This window comes from Lissotriton vulgaris, chromosome 3_1, assembly GCF_964263255.1.
Source record: "Lissotriton vulgaris chromosome 3_1, aLisVul1.2, whole genome shotgun sequence".
In the NCBI taxonomy this organism is placed as follows: Eukaryota; Metazoa; Chordata; class Amphibia; order Caudata; family Salamandridae; genus Lissotriton; species Lissotriton vulgaris.
Genome location: NC_141689.1, coordinates 1,802,487,873 through 1,802,506,659, shown reverse-complemented (window position 1 = coordinate 1,802,506,659; position 18,787 = coordinate 1,802,487,873). Strand labels below are relative to the sequence as shown.

Below are 18,787 nucleotides of genomic sequence, written 5' to 3'. Positions count from 1 at the left end.
AACACTATTGGAAAAATTAGGAGAGTGATTGCAGCAAGCGGACAGATTAGAACCCTAGAGACAGACAGATTACTATATAATGACAGAATCAGAGGTAAAATACTGTAAAGGAGGCAATAAGGATTATAAAATGCTAGTGAACAGGTTACAAGCTAGAAAGATGTGAATCTACGTGACTGAGATAAGTAACGGAGGGGAAGTATTGACTATAGAAGAAACCAAAAAAATAGACTTCGAGAGTTTTCAACAGAGCTCTAAAAGCGAAATTTCACAGCTCGTAAACAGAGACTGGCATACTGAACTCAGTAATTATTCACACTCACTGATGAGTCCAGAGAAAAGATTGAGGTCCCCAGTCTTTGGATGTGGAGAAAGCATTTGACAGAGTGGATTGGATATCCCTAGAAGACATGCTGGGAAGGCTGGGTCTCAGATAGATGTTTATCAGTTGAATGATAGTAGACTATTGTGCCCCTACAGCTCAAATAAGAGCTAATGGAAAACTCTCAATTACATAACAAATGCAAAAGAATGAGGCAGCAATGCTTCCTCTCCTTGTGGCTCTTGTCATTCTCATTGGAGTCCATTGCACAATGACTATGGTAAAATGGGGGTATAAATACATTACATTGGTCCCAGATAAATTCAAGATAACCATATTTGGTGAAGACATTCTGACCTTGCTTATAGAACCAGAGAAGTCCCTCTCATTCTTGCTATCAGAGCAGCGGGCTTACAAAAGTGTATCTGGCCTCAAAATGAATAGTATGAAATCTGCCGTCTCAATCTCTCTTTAAGTTTGATAGAGATGGGAGTACTGACCCAAACAATTTCACATAAATTGCCAGAGACAGCAGCCAACAACCCTGGCAAACACAAAAACAGAGGCCAGGTTAAAAACATAGCAGAGTTTTTCTGAATAGCCAAAACAGACCTAGACATTCAACAAATGGGATTATCTTTGTGGGGGCAATTCCAGTGCAGTAACACCTCCCCAAAATGAAGTACCCTTTCTACACTATCCCTCTTGGCACTAGAAAAAAGAAGATTAAAACACTACAAACTGCGTGCTTACATTACATATGGAAAAGGAAGAAAGCAAGAATAGGACAAAGACAAAAAAAAGTAAGTCCTTCCCATTCATGCTGATGTGTGACAACCGAGAATTCGCCCTAGTTGTGGATAAGGACTCCTGTAAGGTATGGAAAAAAGAGGGTGCGCCACATTAGAGATATGCTCTATGAAGGGATGATCAAATCCTTCTAGCAAGCTAAGTAAGACTTTGGACTAGAAGAAAATAAAAGACTTTGTGATAAACAAATGAGGCATTGGATCATGCACCCTCGCCTTATGGATGGAGCATCTAGACAGACACCCTTTTGTGAAATTTCTTCTAGATGGAGCTATTGCTGTGATTATAAAGCTTTTGTTAAGCGCAACTGCAAACCCATGTGTATCCTGGCACTGCGGGACAAAAGCTCGACCATCCCAAGGGGAAACTACTGCCGGAAGATCCACTTTTCCAGGAGGTTCCTGAATGATAAATGGTCCAGAGTGAGTCAAATGTGTGTTGTATACTATTCTACAGTTTGGGTCCCCTAACTGAGTAAGCTCTGCTTCCGGCTCTTGCTTTCTTATACCTAGGAATCTGGAGTTTAGGCACAGAGGCTGAGCAGAATAATCTGCCTGGTTGCTATTGAGTAATCCTATCTGCTAGTAAGTGAGGTGCCTGCTGGTAGATCGCCTTGTGCATCAATCATGCTACTTCAAATGAAATTCTGTTTTCCACTAGCAAGCAGTGCAAGGTGTCAAGGGCTATAGAGATGGAGGAACTCAATTTCTGTCTATGCCAGTTTGACAGCTGCAGCTTGGATTCACGAGAGACACTTCATTGTCTTCTCAGATGTGCCACTGAAAAGGTCATAACATTAATCAATCTGGCTTATGATGGTACTATGGTTGAAGTGCAAGTGCCAACTGGTCGGAAGACGTGGGAGGAGTTTTCATAAGACCAAAGCAGATATTGGATGTGTTGTTTGCATGGTCTACTAACGAGAGGGTGTAGTATAGTTGGGCAGATCTCATACAGAGTCTGCCCATACAGGAATTGACCCATTTGCTATCGGCCAATAATAATTTAGATGACTGGTGCATGCCCTCCCCATCACACAGAGTATGGTTTCCAGCTTGTTCGCATTAAACTGTAGCAAGTTGTTTCTAAGCTAGTTGACTAATCTCATGCAGTGGTGAAAAGAGACACAGGACCACACAGAGTCTGGATTGAACAAGACAGTCAGCTGAGTGGCTTCCGCATAACTAATGCAGTTCATTCCTAGCTCACATGAGATTAATGAGAGGCTGGATGTATACTTAAAACATGGTGGGACTCAGAGAGGAGCCCTACGTAACTACCTTCTTTAGTGCGACAAAACTGGATGGAAAAGGAAGGAGTTGGACTGCCTGTTTGTGGTCAGATGGACAAAATCTGCATCAGATCAAGGTTTTTTCCGCTGTACCAGCTACCTCCAACCTCTTGAGCAGGATAAAGTAATCCACAGAATCCAATGCTGTGGACAGGCCCAGATGTACCAGAGACACTTGCTGACCCCTGTCCACAGCCATCCGGATATCGTCAGTGCCCGCAACCAGACCTGTCTCGGTCCCATGACGAGGCCTAAACTCACATTTGGCCATGTCGAGCCAATTACTGGCCTCAATATGGGTCAATATAATGTTATTGTTATGTCTTTCCAATATTTTGATAGCAAAAGGCAGCAAAGAAATAGACATAAAATAAGCAGCCTTTAGGTCTTGTGGACAGTTTCCTTAGTAAGGGCATAACTAACGCCTGATTCTAGGCTTTGGGAACCTTAGCAGTGGCCAGAGAAATATTACCGATGTTTCTTAAGGCTCAGCCAGCTATTGTGCAAGTACCCTCCAGTATTTTGGAAGGAAGGAATCAAGCGGAGAGCCCGAAGTAATGGCTCCTGCCAACTCCAGAAAATCTTCCTCCATAATTGGAGGGATGAAATCAAGCGTTTGAATCCTGTTATTCCCCTTCTGTATGGTGGATTCTAGCTTCAGGCTGTGTTCAGGTGGTAGAGGACTTACTGTGTCATTCTTAAGGTATTTACAATGCGTTGAAAAATTAACTAATGCCATTACACAGCTCTTGCAATGGTACAATTCTTTGTGTGGAGCAATCCAGGGATTGTAATGTTTTTACTATGGAGAACACTATTTTGTGCCATATTTGGAACATATACTATCTGTTTGGCAAAATACTCTGCCTGTACCTTTTTTAGCAGATCTTTATAATCCACTAATGCAAATTTACGGTGTGTTTTCTCCTGGTCTAGGTATTTTCTCCCCATTTCCTTTCAACCCTTTTGCATGCAAACTTAGCTTCCCGGAGTTGGTCGATGCACCTAGGGGCGGATTGAGTTCCACCTTGCCTTTTCCACCCTACAAGTTTCTTACAAAACCAGAAAGGGGACAACCACTGTGCCTTCAACAGCCATGGGAGCAAGATCTGGGAGTACATTGATAATCAGAGGGTGGACTTTATGATTAGGGTCAAACAAACAACACAACACAACACATGTAAGAGGTAGCAAAGCACTACTCAAAATCTAAAAACAAAGGAAATATATCCCAGAAAAAATACATAACTAGATCCCATCAAGTCAGATAGTAATTTGAAGTCCTAAAAGCAACTGAAAACACTACCGGATCAGCCATAGGGCGATGCTCACAAAAAATTCCATTGGGCATGCCAGCTGACTCATTCTACCTACTTCATGCAAAAAAAAGGGCAGCTTATATGTCACCCAATCTTGGCACACTGGTGTCCCATTCAATCCTGCAACAGTAAAATATGGGGTTGGTATACTTTTGTGGGCAGAGCAGTATAGGGTTATTTAACAGATGTGATAATCAACCAAAGGTTTCATGACCCTCTAATGCAGATGTTATGGCACTGAAAACTTGAGTATAAAGGTTAAACTTTAGTACAAACTACTGTTGTAAAAGTGCCTGCCCTGTAATCTGGGGCATAATGTTAGTTGTGGTATTATTAATGGCTCCTATATTTAACCCAACTATGTAACTTGGGATGAACCCCTTTATATCCCCACACCTGTTAAACCTCGACCTGTTCCATATGGACTGCCCAACATCTAATATGGTGTGCAAATTATTTATGGACATTCTTATTATTGCATTCAGGTGCAACATATGAGTTTGAGGGCAGACACTGGTAGGCACCAACAGGCTGTTCAAAGACAGAACTGGAAACAACAGGACTTTTTTTCCATAACAGATTGGCAGATATACAGAAATCCAGAAATTATTAAATAAATCCAGGAACGACCATCTGCTATTTGGAAAGGAGATTGTTTATGATGGTTGAGAGACTGTTCTATTCCACATGAATCTCGAACATCATTCACAACAATACACAGATATTATGTAGGCAGATAATTCACACTTCTCATACCTGGCTTGTGGGGGAGAAGGGTGGGTACATACCTGGCAATACATGCATTTTGTACAGTAGCTTCAGTTTCTCAGTAAGGTCTCCATGACACGCAGCACCTAAGTGGAAACAAAAACCAAGACTTGCAGTATTTGCAGCGGAAATGTTGACATCTGATTCTGTGCATGTGTGGTGTCATCAGCCACAGGAATTCAGGCAATACACTTCTACGCTGTTGGAAGATATCCTCACCGCCCCTCGTCTGCCATGCCACAACCAGGGGCATCCAAAATGGATCCCACTTCCATTTCGTAATTAATACTGTGAGCTATACTTTAAGGGGGAACATCAGAAGATAACAGATTCAGCATTTGCAGAATCTCGTTTTCGAGCGTTTGCATAATCTTGTTTTCAGTGTTGAAATTCTTTACCCCGTATACTCTCTCACGATGCTAGGATTGTGAGGTTACTGCTGCCTTTGAGTGCACCCTAATCCTCTTGTTATTTCGTCCAGCCATTACTTTATTCTTCCAGCCTTTGAGTTAATCAGCTTTCCATGTTCAGCTGGTCTTGCAATAGCCTTTCAGGGAATAGACAGCCTGTTTCTTGTGCTTATCAAAAGTACCTAATAAAACATTATCTAGCTTGCAAATAATATTTTTTCTTTCTAGGGTTTTGTGTCCTATGATTACATGCAATCTCTATTCCCATTAAATTTAACACTGGTATAAAAATTGATATTACTGCCTCTCTTTTTTATTTTAAATTAACCTCACCTTACTTGCCTTCTTCTAAATGCCTCCTGTCTCTGACCACAGCATACTGTAAATCACTGGTGTATTCGCTATAATCCCTCTTATTGTATTGTTGAAAACTCCCTATCCCTATCTCATTAAACAATTTCAGAAAAGGATTATAGACCTGTAGTTTATCTACTGACCTGAAACTTGCTTTTGAAATTGCACCACATCTAACATAAACTTGGTGGCCTTGCTTTTCTTTCGCCAATAGATTCAATGTTATAAGTATCGCTTTTAAAATGCTTTTTTTATTAGTAGCAACATTTTGTTAATTAGTATTTCGTCTGATTCTAAAATAACTGTATTTGCATTTTCTTTGATCCTTGTAGATTTTAGTATCAGAAAAATAGCTATAGAGCAACAATGTTGTCTTTACTCAACAAGGATGACTCCGGTTCGATGGAGATAATGTTCCCTAAAAATAGTTTTCCAAAATGTGCTTTTTCTATTTTTAAAGAATGTGTATGATGTATGTTTTAAAATAAAGTCCAATGTCACAAAATTCCTAAATGTACTTTCTGTAAAACAAACAGAAAAAGAATGTGTGACAGTTTTAGCAGCTTTTTTGTATTTCGGCAGGCGCGGCTCTTGCCGGTAAGAGTGGCGGGCCGTGTGGGGGGTATTTCGAAGGTTGATGACGAGGAAAAAATAATTATGTAGATACATTTCCATGGTCGTCTGTCGAAATACCCCCCACAGTACCCAACCACTCTTACCTGCATGGCCCGCGGCTGTATTTACGTTAGTTTTAAATTAAAGCAGGTCTACTCCTCCTTTGTAAAATCTTTTTCCACAACTTTAACATATTTTCAAAAGGAATGTGTTTGACTATTTTCCCCTGCATTTAAAACAAAAGGAAAATGTTGACTCAATGGTTTTTAATAGGTATTTTTGGTAGGACCACTGACTGGACAAAGAACAATACAGCACTACTTTAGAAGCTGCTGAAACACTAGTAAAAAAATACTAATAAAGATGCCCACCCCAAAAAACTCTTCCCAGCTAAAGAATCCACGTTTAGGAATACAAAGAGCAGTCTACTCATCCTACAACCTGTTGAAATACGGACAAAGAACTGTTGATTCCAACAACTTTTCTGAAAATCTCCCAAGCCACATTAATACTATGTAAGAAGGATGACGCACCCCAGTCAACCCAGCGGAGAAACACGATTTTCATTTTGTTAAGTTACCTGGAATTTGCATAGCATGAAAATGTCAGAAGCAACTAAAGGCAGGCCTTGTATAATTGGTTGAAAAGGCGTATGATTTTAGTATGACCTAACCAGGAGGAGTTGAGAGAGATGAGTCAAGCCTGGACAATTTTCAATGGCTCGGCTTCCAAAATATTCAGGAAAAGGAAGTGCATGTTAATATTATTTTTTTTTGCAGATTCATATAGCATAAAACTCAACCCCAAGGTATTGGAGAGCTTTACATGAGCATCAGTTACGTTACACAAGGACACATTAATTTCTTGGTAGGCACGGAGAGATTAAATGATTTGCCCAGAATCACAGGATGCTCAGCCGACGCAAAGGCTCGAACCTGGTTCCTAGCTCCAAAGTAGGCAGTCCAGCCGTGAGGCCACATCCTCTCTCCGATGTTACAGTATCTGTTTACACTCTTTGCAAAAATCTGAATAATTGCAATAGATATTTTTTCTTTCAATTCCAACCATTTGACACCTTTTCAAGCAGATTCCCGCAGATTTCCCTGCACATACTAGCTGGCCGATGTTCGCTCGCGTTTCGCGTTGTTTTTCTGCAGATGTGGACCGTTACTAGTTATCTTCTCCACTGGATCACACAGTTTTCACATGCTCCCCTTCGCATCACTTCTGCTTAGACAATTTTCTGACTGGGAGTGCTCGTCAGGAGCATCGGCTCAGTAAAATTACAGGGGTTATAAAAAGAAATACTGATGGAGGGAGTGTAGGAATTGAGAAAAAACTTCAAGTCGAAAGCATGTTTGTGGAAAGGATAAGGTGGATGACAGGGTAGTTAACAGGGGAAGTCCTCATGGGAGGTTACAAAATCAGGCAAGGCAGTACTAAGGAGGAACTACTAAGCCTCTTGACCAATGAAAATCCACAGTTTACGGTAGACAATGACACAAGCTAGTAAAAAATTATGGGCGGAGAGTGGGCGTAGCTTCAAGTCCATACCTGAATACAGTATGCCTGGCAGAGCAGCGCATGCGCTGCCCAGGCTCGACCTAAAAATGAGTTGTCTAAAATAAACTATTAACAAATCAAAGGTCTAGTTTTAACCATGCGTGGAGAGCAATAAGCATAAACGTGTGTGTACTGTTTGATTTCTCACTCTCCTTCAAAACGTGCAGCCGCCCAGTAAAAGGTCCAAATGAGCCGCTCATTTCTAATGCTTGTAAATGTTAAAAAGCAGCGATATTTTACATTGATGCTATTCTCGTGCCTCCTCCTTTCATCCTCCATAGGACCTGATCACAAGTGGCAAGTGTGTTAGCAAATGCCATCTCTTTGAAACTTCACAATGTTCTTCAAACTTGGTCCCCTTTTTGGAAACCACATTGGATGACGATTCTAACCCAACTCCCTCTTCTAATGTGCATCCTTTAACTACTTAACTTTATTATATCATATTTTTCCCTGTACTATTCCATTCTCTTTATCCTTTCTCTTTCCTTCCCTCTCCCTACCCCCCCCCGTTACTCTGGCACCTTTTTTTATTTATTTAAAAAAATATATATTTTTCTTTTAATCTTGATTATAGTCATTACGTTACTTACAAATAACATACACAACAGATTGTAGAGTATGTACTGTTAACTTTTTCCTTATCTCTATTACTAGGAGTAAATTTCATAATCTATCAATTCATTATTATTTTAAAATATTTGGTAAATAAGGTTCTTATTTACCTTATTTTACTATGTATTTGATTGTATAATTGAATAAAAATTTCAACACAAAAAAAAGAAACTTCACAATGCAAGCCTATATGTACAGAATAGTGAATGTGAAGTGGTTTATTAGAAGTGGCTCTTTGAACTCACCTACATTACCAGAGACCTTTCACTGCACTGGTAGAATCAGTTCATGCAGCGTGAAAAGAAGGCGGCTGTAAAGCCACACTGTTTTCAATTCTATTTCTGATGCGCCTCCAGGTCAGGGGCTGGAACTGGACCTACTTCCAGCGACCCACTCACTGATCTTATAAAAGGGGAGTGGGGAAAACGTAGCTGTAGATGTGACTGAAGTCCATAGTCCACCTGAGAACCCCTGGCACCAAAAAGAAGACGATATTGACAAGGTTCTGTCAATGATGAGCCATATGAGTTTATTGATCGGGCTTTAAGAAATTGACAGCTAATAAATTGGTATTCATCACTGTATGCTAAAGCTTGCCCTTTCAATGTGACTTCACAGGGCGTCTTTAGTCCTTTTGAAAGTTCTCCATTTTCTGAAGAGGGACCCACCCATTAACCTTTTAGGTGCTTTTTAACCCCTTCGCTGCTCATGACGAGCTCTGGTCGTGTGCTTATGACGAGCTGAGCTCGTCATGTACAATGGGAAATCAGGGAACGCAGCGCCGCGGGGGAAAACCTCTAGCAGCCAAGGTGTAAATGAGGTTGCTATGCCTCCTTCTGTGACGTCATTTACTATGCTAATTATCACCTCTCATGCGTATTCTATAGGACTTCTTTCCTGAGGGTATTCTATAGGACTTCTTTCCTAAGGGTAAGAAACATACAGTACACTACAGCCTTTTTTTAATTACAATATTTTTTGAGCTTTGCACAGTTGATACACCACTGAAGGTCGCATGTAACAACAGAAAAGCGACTTATAGTGCCCACAATAGTTACCCGTAAACCTAGCAACTAGTTATGTGCGAACTTTGTTCTGAAATATTCAACACAGTGGAGGTGAACTCAAACACCCAACAGTCACACAACGCGGCTTGAGCAAAGAAGCAACACAGTCTGTTATGTGGATTTATGTCCCTAATGCCAACGATAAAATCACAGAGATCAAAAATGTCGTACAACATTTACGAATAAGGTGGTATAATAAATAGTGTGTGTTAGTCAGTTTTCTACATTAATTTGCTTATGGCATGGTCCAGTACACAATGGTTTTCAGACCAAAATGTACTCGCGCCTGTTGTCGGGAGTCGGTAGACCATTCACACCTTCCTGTTGAAATTCATTTCGGGACCAGCATTTCTCAAAAGTGAAGCACCAATAAAGGCCACTTTCTGGTTGGAACTAAAGGAGGATTTCCTGGTTCAGTGAAATGTGTGACTGTCAAAAACAATAATTTCTCGAAACGCTTGACAAACTAATTTATTCAGATGACATGCCACGAATCCAAGGGCGCTCAGCCCATTTTCTTACAACATTTTCCGTTTGTTGAAAGCTATTATTCCATCTACTTGACCAGAGTGAAAATTTGTATTTTACCTTTGGGAACCACAGAATCCCTTATTTAAATCACGTGAACATTCTGAGTGGACGGTACGTGGCCTACTTTCAATCGAGGTTACTACTTTTTCTCACTCAAGGCTTTAGATCATCGATTTATTACATTATACGTTGCTTTCATATTTCTAAATGTGGGTATAAGTACTATCTATATAATATATGTTTGGAACAAAAAATAGAATACTTTTTGGCAGCAGTCATTCAGGCTGAACAGAAGGAAGAGCATTTATCCAAAAAAAGAAGAGAAGAAATCACACTATAACACAGAGCATGGTTTGAACATCTCTCAATTAAATAAAACGTACTTGAAGGATGAGATGATTCCATAGTGCAGACAAAAGAATGCTTTTTTTTGTTGGTCTCACCTACCGCAAAGCGCCTGTGATGTCTAGTGCAAGACATACTGTGGGCTTACCATGAACATACAGGAACTTGCAAGTCTAGGATAGGATGTGATAATAGGTACAGTCGTGCAAGCGGATAGCTACCATCTTTGGGTTGGTGTGTATCGTGCTCCTGGAGCCACCAATAATGGGACTCAGTGGGTCTTCCCAGGACTAAGAGATGCCCAAACCCTGGAGGCACAGTTAAGCCACCAGAGAGTACTATCTTGAGTCAACCCAGGAGAAAGACAAATCCAAACCCTGGAGACACCAGACAGGACTATATGGAGTCCACCTAGTACAGAGATTCCTCAGTTTTCGTGGCATGGGCAAGTAACCAGAGGATTCTTTATACTGTCCATCCATGAGCAATATAATTGCAAGCCGAAGTAAGCAGTTAAGCAATGAGAATATCCTATATAAAATCCTTCAGGTGCAGGAAAGGAAATAGTATTATGCAATCAGCCACAGTATAACTTTTAGAGAAGTTCATTCATATGCTGAAGGGTGCAAAACTTTGAAATGGGCCTTTCAGATACACCAAGATACATAGGCTGTGAGCTCTATACAGGAGAGGTGCTAGTCATCCGCAGTGTGGATCAAGACAGAGGGTGCAATCAAGATTCGGTGCAAGCAATGAATAGGAAGGGAGATAGTGGTTGCACAGAATGCTGCAGGGTGTGCCAGTGCTAAATGTCTCAAACAGGGAGCCCCCAAGGGAAAGTCACCCTTATGCTTTACGCTTTTTAACTGGACACACACGCTCGACACACTGGAAGGAGATGTTGAATGTGATATACTCTATGTGGCACACACCACTGAGGGAGAAATTACATACCTGGAGGAGAGATAGTACCAAGTTGAAAGGGCTGAGTGATGCAGTGGGGCCACAAGTTAGTCAATTGGTTGGTACGACCAGTAAATCAAGTCCACCTGTAGAAGCAAGGCACTCCACAGGCACAGTGCCAGTCCCTACAGTGAAACAGTCTACATTCCTTTCTGCACCGAGGGACTCTTTTTTTCAGGCTGAAAACCATCCGAAGCAGTCTACTCCTTTTGTGCAGTGGCCAGTAGACTCGGGCCCCTCTCGCCATTCTGATATGCCTCCTTTTTCGGAGAAAGTCTAGTTAAAGTGCATGTGGATATAAAGCTTAATCAGGAATGTGTGCAGAGATGTATCCATTCACTTCTAGGTTCCAAAGTGCCAGTCAGAAGGGGCGTAGCTACCATTGGTGCAGCAGGTGCAGTGGCACCGGGGCCCTGAGAAGCCCCTTGCACCATGATAATAGCTGTATTTCTTACTCCTACAAACGTCAAAGGGGCCACTTTCATTGCTTGCACCAGAGTCCATGGCTTCCTGGCTCCATTACTGCCTGTCAGCAATGTTCACACTTTGTGCCTCCAGAATCTTCAGTAAGCTCAACGCTGGATATGTAATTAGAACGATAATTGACAGGAAATGACACCAGCAGCTCCATCAGCTGCAGAAAACTAATGAAATGTGCACCGATCTCAGCAGTAAGGTCGTTTAAGAAGGAAAAGGTGACATTATTAGATATTTGTCCCCAGCGTCACATTTTTATCCCTGCCTAATAAGACTTTTAAGCAGCGTACAATGCCAGTGATATGATCATTAGTTTGCCCTGGCCCTGTCTCCTGTGTAGTAGAATCTCACTGAGGCTCTGACACACACATGGGCATGCACGCGCCTGACAGACACTCGAGCTGATCTACTACAATGCATTTTACTGGATCCAGCTGCATCACCTGCAGGTTGGGCATTTGTCTGTGTAGGTAAAGAAAAAAAAGCAAGAAAAATTCGACCAGTTCAATAAAAATAGGATCTGGGACTAGTTCGCCCAATTAGAAAACACTATCCCGCTTCAAGGTATAGATAGCATGGACTAGAATGTTCACCTTGGCAGTTCAGTAAATGTCCCAAAACACACTTGCAGGCAAGCAAATCTAATTTTGGCAAATGCAAACTTGCACCATACGCATGACATATCCACCCGAGGTCCAAAAGACCAGGTACATTCTGGCTATCCATGTAAAATAAAGTTGCCTATTATTAATGTAAATGAGACTCGTTTAAATGGTTGTCTTGAAAATTTGGCATGGACCCTGCCCTGTAGGACCACGGCTAGACATTACTGCAGTGTATTAACAGACAAAATAGGTAGGTCAACAGAGAACAAAAAGCTTGCAAAACCTCAAAGGAATCTGTTGCCTGCTTCTTATTTGCTTGCACTGTGTATGCAAGAACAAGGCGGTCTTGGCTCTGACCAGTCTGTTCCCGGTTGGGTACAGTGAGACATGCTGAAGCCCTCAGGATCCTAAAGACGATCCCTACTCGCTCTTTGTGTGCTCAGTGGCAACATTTTTTGGCAAGGCTTAGCTACTGAGTAGCAAATTTACAGTGTTATCCGCCCAGCATCCAGCACACATGCAACCACTTTCCAACCTAGTGTAGGATCCTTCTCTGCCATCGTACTGTAAACTTTCACTCTACACGGGGTGGGGCGATCATTCTCGAAAGGCACAGCGGACACTATTATGTTTTTTGTAGGGGTGGGTAATTATCTGTCCCCGGTCTGTTTTTTCTCTTGTCCCCTAGTAGATTGTTGATCCCAGGGTGCAAGTGTGACGGCATAGGTATTTTTGATTATTGTGAATCCTGCACTATGTTGTTGCTGTCATAATTCTGCTGGAACTACTGCCCTAGTATCGATCATTAGAGCGTCCAGTACATCACACTATGCACTTTTATCCTTTATTTTGCACCACACGTCATTGTATGAATTACTCTGTATTAGAACATTGGAATGCTGGGAGCTCCATTGAAAACAATGGAGTATGAAAGGCTTCTAATGGCCCGTAGAAGCCCAGAGCTCCTACATTCCAATGTTTGTTCACAGCTGTTGCTGAACCAATGGTCTCACAGAGCCAGAGGGGATTTCAATCCCTTCGGGCTGCGTGAGCCCTTTGTTTTTACAAATTAGAACACTCTGCCCTCTGGGGTGGAATGTTTGAATAGCCTTAGAGCCCTCTGTTGCAGGCTCTACAGGCCATTAAAGACCCGCTTCCCTTGTTAAAGGCCCAAGCAGATGCAGGACTTTAATGGCTGGTAGAGCCCGTTACGGCATGCTCTAAGGCTATATGAGAATTGGTTTGTCTCACTAGTCGTTCTGCGACTTTACAACTTGCACTGTGCACTCTGCTCCTTTCTATGAACTTTTTTGCAATAGAAATGCTTTGCAACTAAACAAGGCCACTAGAACCAAGTCAGCCCTTACATCTCGATGTTAAAAGAATGTTAGTTTTTATGCTTAAACTAGTTTTACAGACTTACATTGCTTTATCGTTTTTATTTGTAATCCCATTTTAATGTACTTAAATGTCTTGTGAAGCTCTGATGGTTCAAACTGCCAAAATAAAGTTCTGAATTGAATTAATACTATAAATAGATAACACGCATTTTAAATCTAATGGTGTTACTAGGTTATAACAATGGTAAAATAATTCTACAACCGTGATTAGCCAGGATCTAAACAATCACAGGCAATTTAGTAACTGCGAAGAACAACTAAACTTGTAGCGGTTTTAGAACATGGCAATGCTGAGAGCTCCATTGAAGACAATGGAGTGGAGGCGGGCCAATAATGGCTGGTGTAGACCTTCCACTCCAACATTAAAATGCATTGTTTTTCCCCGTTTGTTGACAACATTCTATTTTAAGTGGGTGTAATGTTCTGAGAGCATCACAGCCATTCTGCCTCTGATTACACTGGTCGTTATAGACGCTCTCCCTAGGTATAAGCTCTCAACTGTGGCTTGGGCCTGTAACTCAAGCAGATGTCCGATCTAGCCCTCAGCGGTGGCCAATAACGTAATAATTCAGAATTTTAAAAACCTCCATAGTTTGCAATTCTGATAAGGTGCACAACAAAAATAACCATTCCAGGATTAGGCTGTTGCTGTTTCTTAATAGTTTCCCACCATAGTGATACCTAAGATGGAGGAAAGCATCCCAGTGTTACAAATCATCTATCTGGCACAAGACAGCGCATTAACAAATCAATAAAATAAAATAAATAAGTGATGATGCACCGAAACAAGCCTTTGTCTACATCGAAAGCACTGCTCCAAGAAGAGTGCTTTCCAACTGCTCATCGCTTTGACTTACTAAGCCCAGAGACAAACTCCCGAAAGTTGATCAGGGAATCTCCGTTCTCGTCCAGAAGCCTGAATATCCGGGCTGCCAGCACATCTGAATGGGCCCCGCAGGCCCACGGGAAGAGGAGCGCGAACATCCCCTTGAACTGCTCGAAGTCGATGCGGTACTGCTCCAGGTAGGGGAGGCTGGGGTCGTTGCGGTCTGTGGCGTTGACATTACCGCCCCAGTAGCAGCTGGTCAGATGCTCTGCCTGGAGAAAGGGAACAAAGGGAAGCATTAGAGGCCTTACTTGAAGGCTGAGGCTTGTGGAATTCAATAAGAAAACCCAAGCATGGCAGTGTGTGTGTGGTGTGCAGGGCCAACAACTGTGCTTTGCTTCCTTTGGTAGGGATATTATGGCGTCTGCACTTATCCTACTTCCTTTTTTGCAAGAGACCATCATCTGGTACTCGCTCAAGAATGCAATAGTACAGATACCCTCACTGTGTCCAGCTCAGGGAATGGACCAAATCTGTGTATCACTCCAAACAGTCACCATTTTATGATCCACCGCCAACAAAGGACTTCATATATGCCTTGAGAATGGCTGGTGACAAGCTTCAAGACCCCAAGCAAGGGAGAAAGTAAAAGAGGGCACATATAAGGGTAGGACGCACCATAGACTAGACCACCGAACATTGATGTATGTGACATCATCAGGGCACATGCAGAAGCCAAATCAAACTATTTAAAGATGAGGACAAGAGCAGCAGGTCTGCCTTCTGCTACACAACATGGCTGTCACGTGATTCCCTATCTGGGATGACCCCAATACCCCATCCAGGGACACTACTGCAAACATTTATGCACTGGGTGATCAGGCAACAACCGTAACATCCATGTTTCGGTGGAACAACTGTTGACCACAAAATAGTGCACTATCCCAGGGATGTGTAGGTAGCAGGATACCCGCTGGGTGCTCAGTCATTCCAGTTTCTTCATCCGTAGGTAAGGATTGCACAGGCATCTATCTATAAGCTACTGCAGGTGCTCAGTAGTTTGCAAAGCTACTGAAGTTGAAAAAATAATTGAGGCTTCCAGTCCATGGCATTTTCATACCCCTAGCGTGGACGTCAATTCACCCACATACCAGGGGTAGCAGAAGTGACTTCACACACCCTACAGCTTTTAATTCCACTCACACACGTTTACACATACCCACACATTCGCTCACTCTCTCGCATAAACACACTCACCCGCAAGCACACAAGCACGTATAACACATACATTTAAAAGTATTTTTAACTTACCTAAGCTGCAAATTAGGGTCATATTCCAACTAATTGCATTGTGTTTTTATTACACAAACTGTAAATACTATTAGTCACTATTTGTGTAATAAAAAAAAAATTGACAGAAAACCAGGAAAAGTGGAGCCTCAACCGATGTCTATGAGGATGAGCGTACCGTGTGCTCCAGACACTGAGTTTGCTTCTTCTGAGGCCGAGGGTCGCAAAGACAGTGTCAGCAGTCGAAAGAGACAAGCCAGAGGGCGTAGCTCCGACTCCCGGGAACCCCCAAATCAGTGCTTTAAATCGGCCGGACACACTGTCTGGTACAGAGTACCAGCACTTTTTTATTGTGAGAGGGAGAGTACCGGCACTTCTCAAGACAAATGCTATACTTTTAATTGGAGAGTACTGGCACTTCTTAGACACAAGCAGGTACTCTGCTACAGAGTACCTGCACTTCTATTTTTCCATTTCAAGCACTACCCCAAATGACTTCCATGACTAGTAAAGAGCAGTCCTGGTTCTACCACAATCGAGTGGTGCAGCTCAAACTAATAACAAAAACAAACAAAACACAACAAAAAGTGATGGCTGGAACGATTTGAGTTCATTCTTATCTGCTTGGAAGTTCTCTGAGAGGCATTCCATTCTACCGTCACTGTTGACAAATGTGAAAGTTGGACATATGAACACAAGATTTCACCTTATCTACGTGAAAGCAGCTTGCCCCTGGAGATGAACTCTGCTGTTGCTGTGATTTTCACAGCGGGTCCATCGCAATGAAATATTTATATCTGAAGTTAATTTTTAAATAAGGACACACAGACTGGAATAGGACCTGTTAAAATGGCGGATCTATTTGTCATTACTGTTTTGTCACACAAGCTGGACTATATGAAAGTAAACTGTCCAGGCCGCCTCTGTGACTATCAGAGTAGTATCAGACCAGCCTCAAACTGGCCAGTTGTGTTATTGGTCTGAGGGCGGGGGAAATTATATTTTGTGAGGTAAGAATATACATTTTGAGTACAGGTCACAGACATATTATTTTCAAATTAGTTTGGAAGGCAAACCATCAAGGGGAAATGTTCAGTTCCTGTGAAAATTACATCAACATTTTAGTATTGCAGCATTTTATACTAGGAACATTTGTTTAGCACATTCTGCTATTAGTATTGCTTTTCGAAGAGCAATAGGAGACCCGGTTAGTGCCTTTCAGTGTAGATTTTTCTGACTGTACTCAAGTTAGTCAGGTATCTTTGTTCCCGATCTGTGGAAATTCTGCCAGGTTTTTGCCAGTGGTTCCTTTTGGTTAAGGATTTGGTTCTATAATTTTGATATGAGTATGTGAGCCTTCCATGTTGCGGTTTCTATCGTTTTCGAAAGGTGGAAGTCATGTTTCTATGTCAGCTAGTATTTGCTTTTCGACTGATTAGTACCATCAGGGATTGAAAACATAGACACCCATTCTAGAAAACAGACATGATACACGGGAGTAAGGATGAGAGTTAGACCTGTCAGTTCATGTGTAGGAGGTTGTCTTATTGGTGACGTAGTACTTACCTTGAAGAGCGCGTAGAGTTCTTCCAGCTCATCTATAGTGAATGCCGTCTCGGTCACAATAGTTCTCACCTTTTTGAAACAAAAGACACAGGGGCTTTAAGATTTACCTAGGTGCCACATTCACTTTCCCAGCCTGGGCACTACCCCCAGATAAGCACCACCTACCACATTCCGCTTGGTGGCATCCTCCAGCGTCTGGATCACCTTCAGCCTTTGCTTGAATCTCATCTGTTCGATCAGATCAGCTCGGATAGCTCCAAATTTCTAAAAGAGGCATACAAATATATATTACATGCCTCATTGCCACTTTTAAAAGAAGCAATATTTTGATGACTTGTGGAAATAAATAAAAAATATTGTAGTGGTATTCTTAGAATGCGGGTTAAAACATATTGCACAGAGCATTGTAAATACAATTAATCCATCCAATGTGTTTCTATTCATTATGACTGACAAGAAAAACTTTACTGAATCTAAAGCACACATCAGGAGAAAATACAGATACTTGTATATTCATCACAAAGCATATGAATCAAAAATAAGGTGTGCAAAATAGTAAGGGATACTGGAAGACACTAATAAAGGAAAACTAGCTACAACTGGAAGCTATCTGTGCGAGGTTTGCTGGATAAGGCAGACAATGTTAATACATTTTTAGAACAAATTCCTTACCTACCTAAAACAAACAAACCACCTCTGTTGATTCTACAAAAACTGTTTGGCCTTTCATATGAAATATGTGAATATTTTGTGTTGTTAGCAATATTAAACATATAATGTTCTCATAGTTTAATAACATTGACGAGTTAAAAACCTTTGACAGTTTAAGTTCAAATCTACACTTTAGGTAACTTTAGTAGCTACACAGGTATTTGGAAAATAAAAAGTGGAGGAATATTGTATTGTATTGTAATAGCATTTGTACAGCGCTTTCTTCCCTAAAGACCCCGACTTGGTCTGCGGAGTGGTAGCATGCTACTCCGCCATACAACATTAGAAAGAAACTTTGAAATGCATATGCAATGACAATTTTTCATGCGGTTTATCATCCAGTTGTCATATAGTTCATGAGTCATCTGTGAAGCAATTTGTAATATAAAGTTTTCACAAAAGTGCCATCCAACCTTCCATTAAATCTCTTATGCAATAAAATTTGATAGCTTATGTATTTGGTCATGCAAGATCTCATTCATGTGGCTGTAAATGCTGTTGTGGTGTGGTGTGGTTCTGCAGGGGTCAAGTGGGCAGTCTGGTCTGTGGTCAAGCTAGCACAATCTAATGTCCGACAAGCATGCATGTAAGGGCCATCAGGCATATATGCACAGCACTTGCAATGAAAATTTAGGTTATCCGGATGGTTGTGGTAGCATTTTATCACATTTTGTTATGAAAAGACTTTATCAGGGTTGGATCACCATCTCAGGGTTATAATTTCCTACATGTTCCATGTTCTCATTCTTAAAATCAATGTTACTGTCCAAATGATCTAATTGAAGCCAACCATATTGATCTAGAATACATTTGAGTCTCATCTGGAGTGGCTGCTTGAGTGACCTTTTGTAGATGACTATATCGAGCATTCCTTCGCAGCCTCTCGCATTGCCTGCAGGTGTGATGAACAGGACGGCATATATTTAGCATATTGTAGCC

At 41.5% G+C, this 18,787-nt stretch overlaps 1 protein-coding gene across 1 annotated transcript in view; it reads right to left on the bottom strand.

The window, feature by feature from the left end:
• The window catches only part of TBC1D9 (TBC1 domain family member 9), a 385,175-nt gene that overhangs the window by 75,568 nt on the left and 290,820 nt on the right, over window positions 1–18,787 (bottom strand). Inside the window, exons 14-17 of the mRNA XM_086962231.1 lie at window positions 17,303–17,401; window positions 17,138–17,206; window positions 14,313–14,553; window positions 4,531–4,596 (exon numbers count right to left, since the gene is read on the bottom strand). Of these exons, the coding sequence (XP_086818357.1) occupies window positions 4,531–4,596; window positions 14,313–14,553; window positions 17,138–17,206; window positions 17,303–17,401 (475 nt within the window). The remainder of the gene's footprint in view (window positions 1–4,530; window positions 4,597–14,312; window positions 14,554–17,137; window positions 17,207–17,302; window positions 17,402–18,787) is intronic.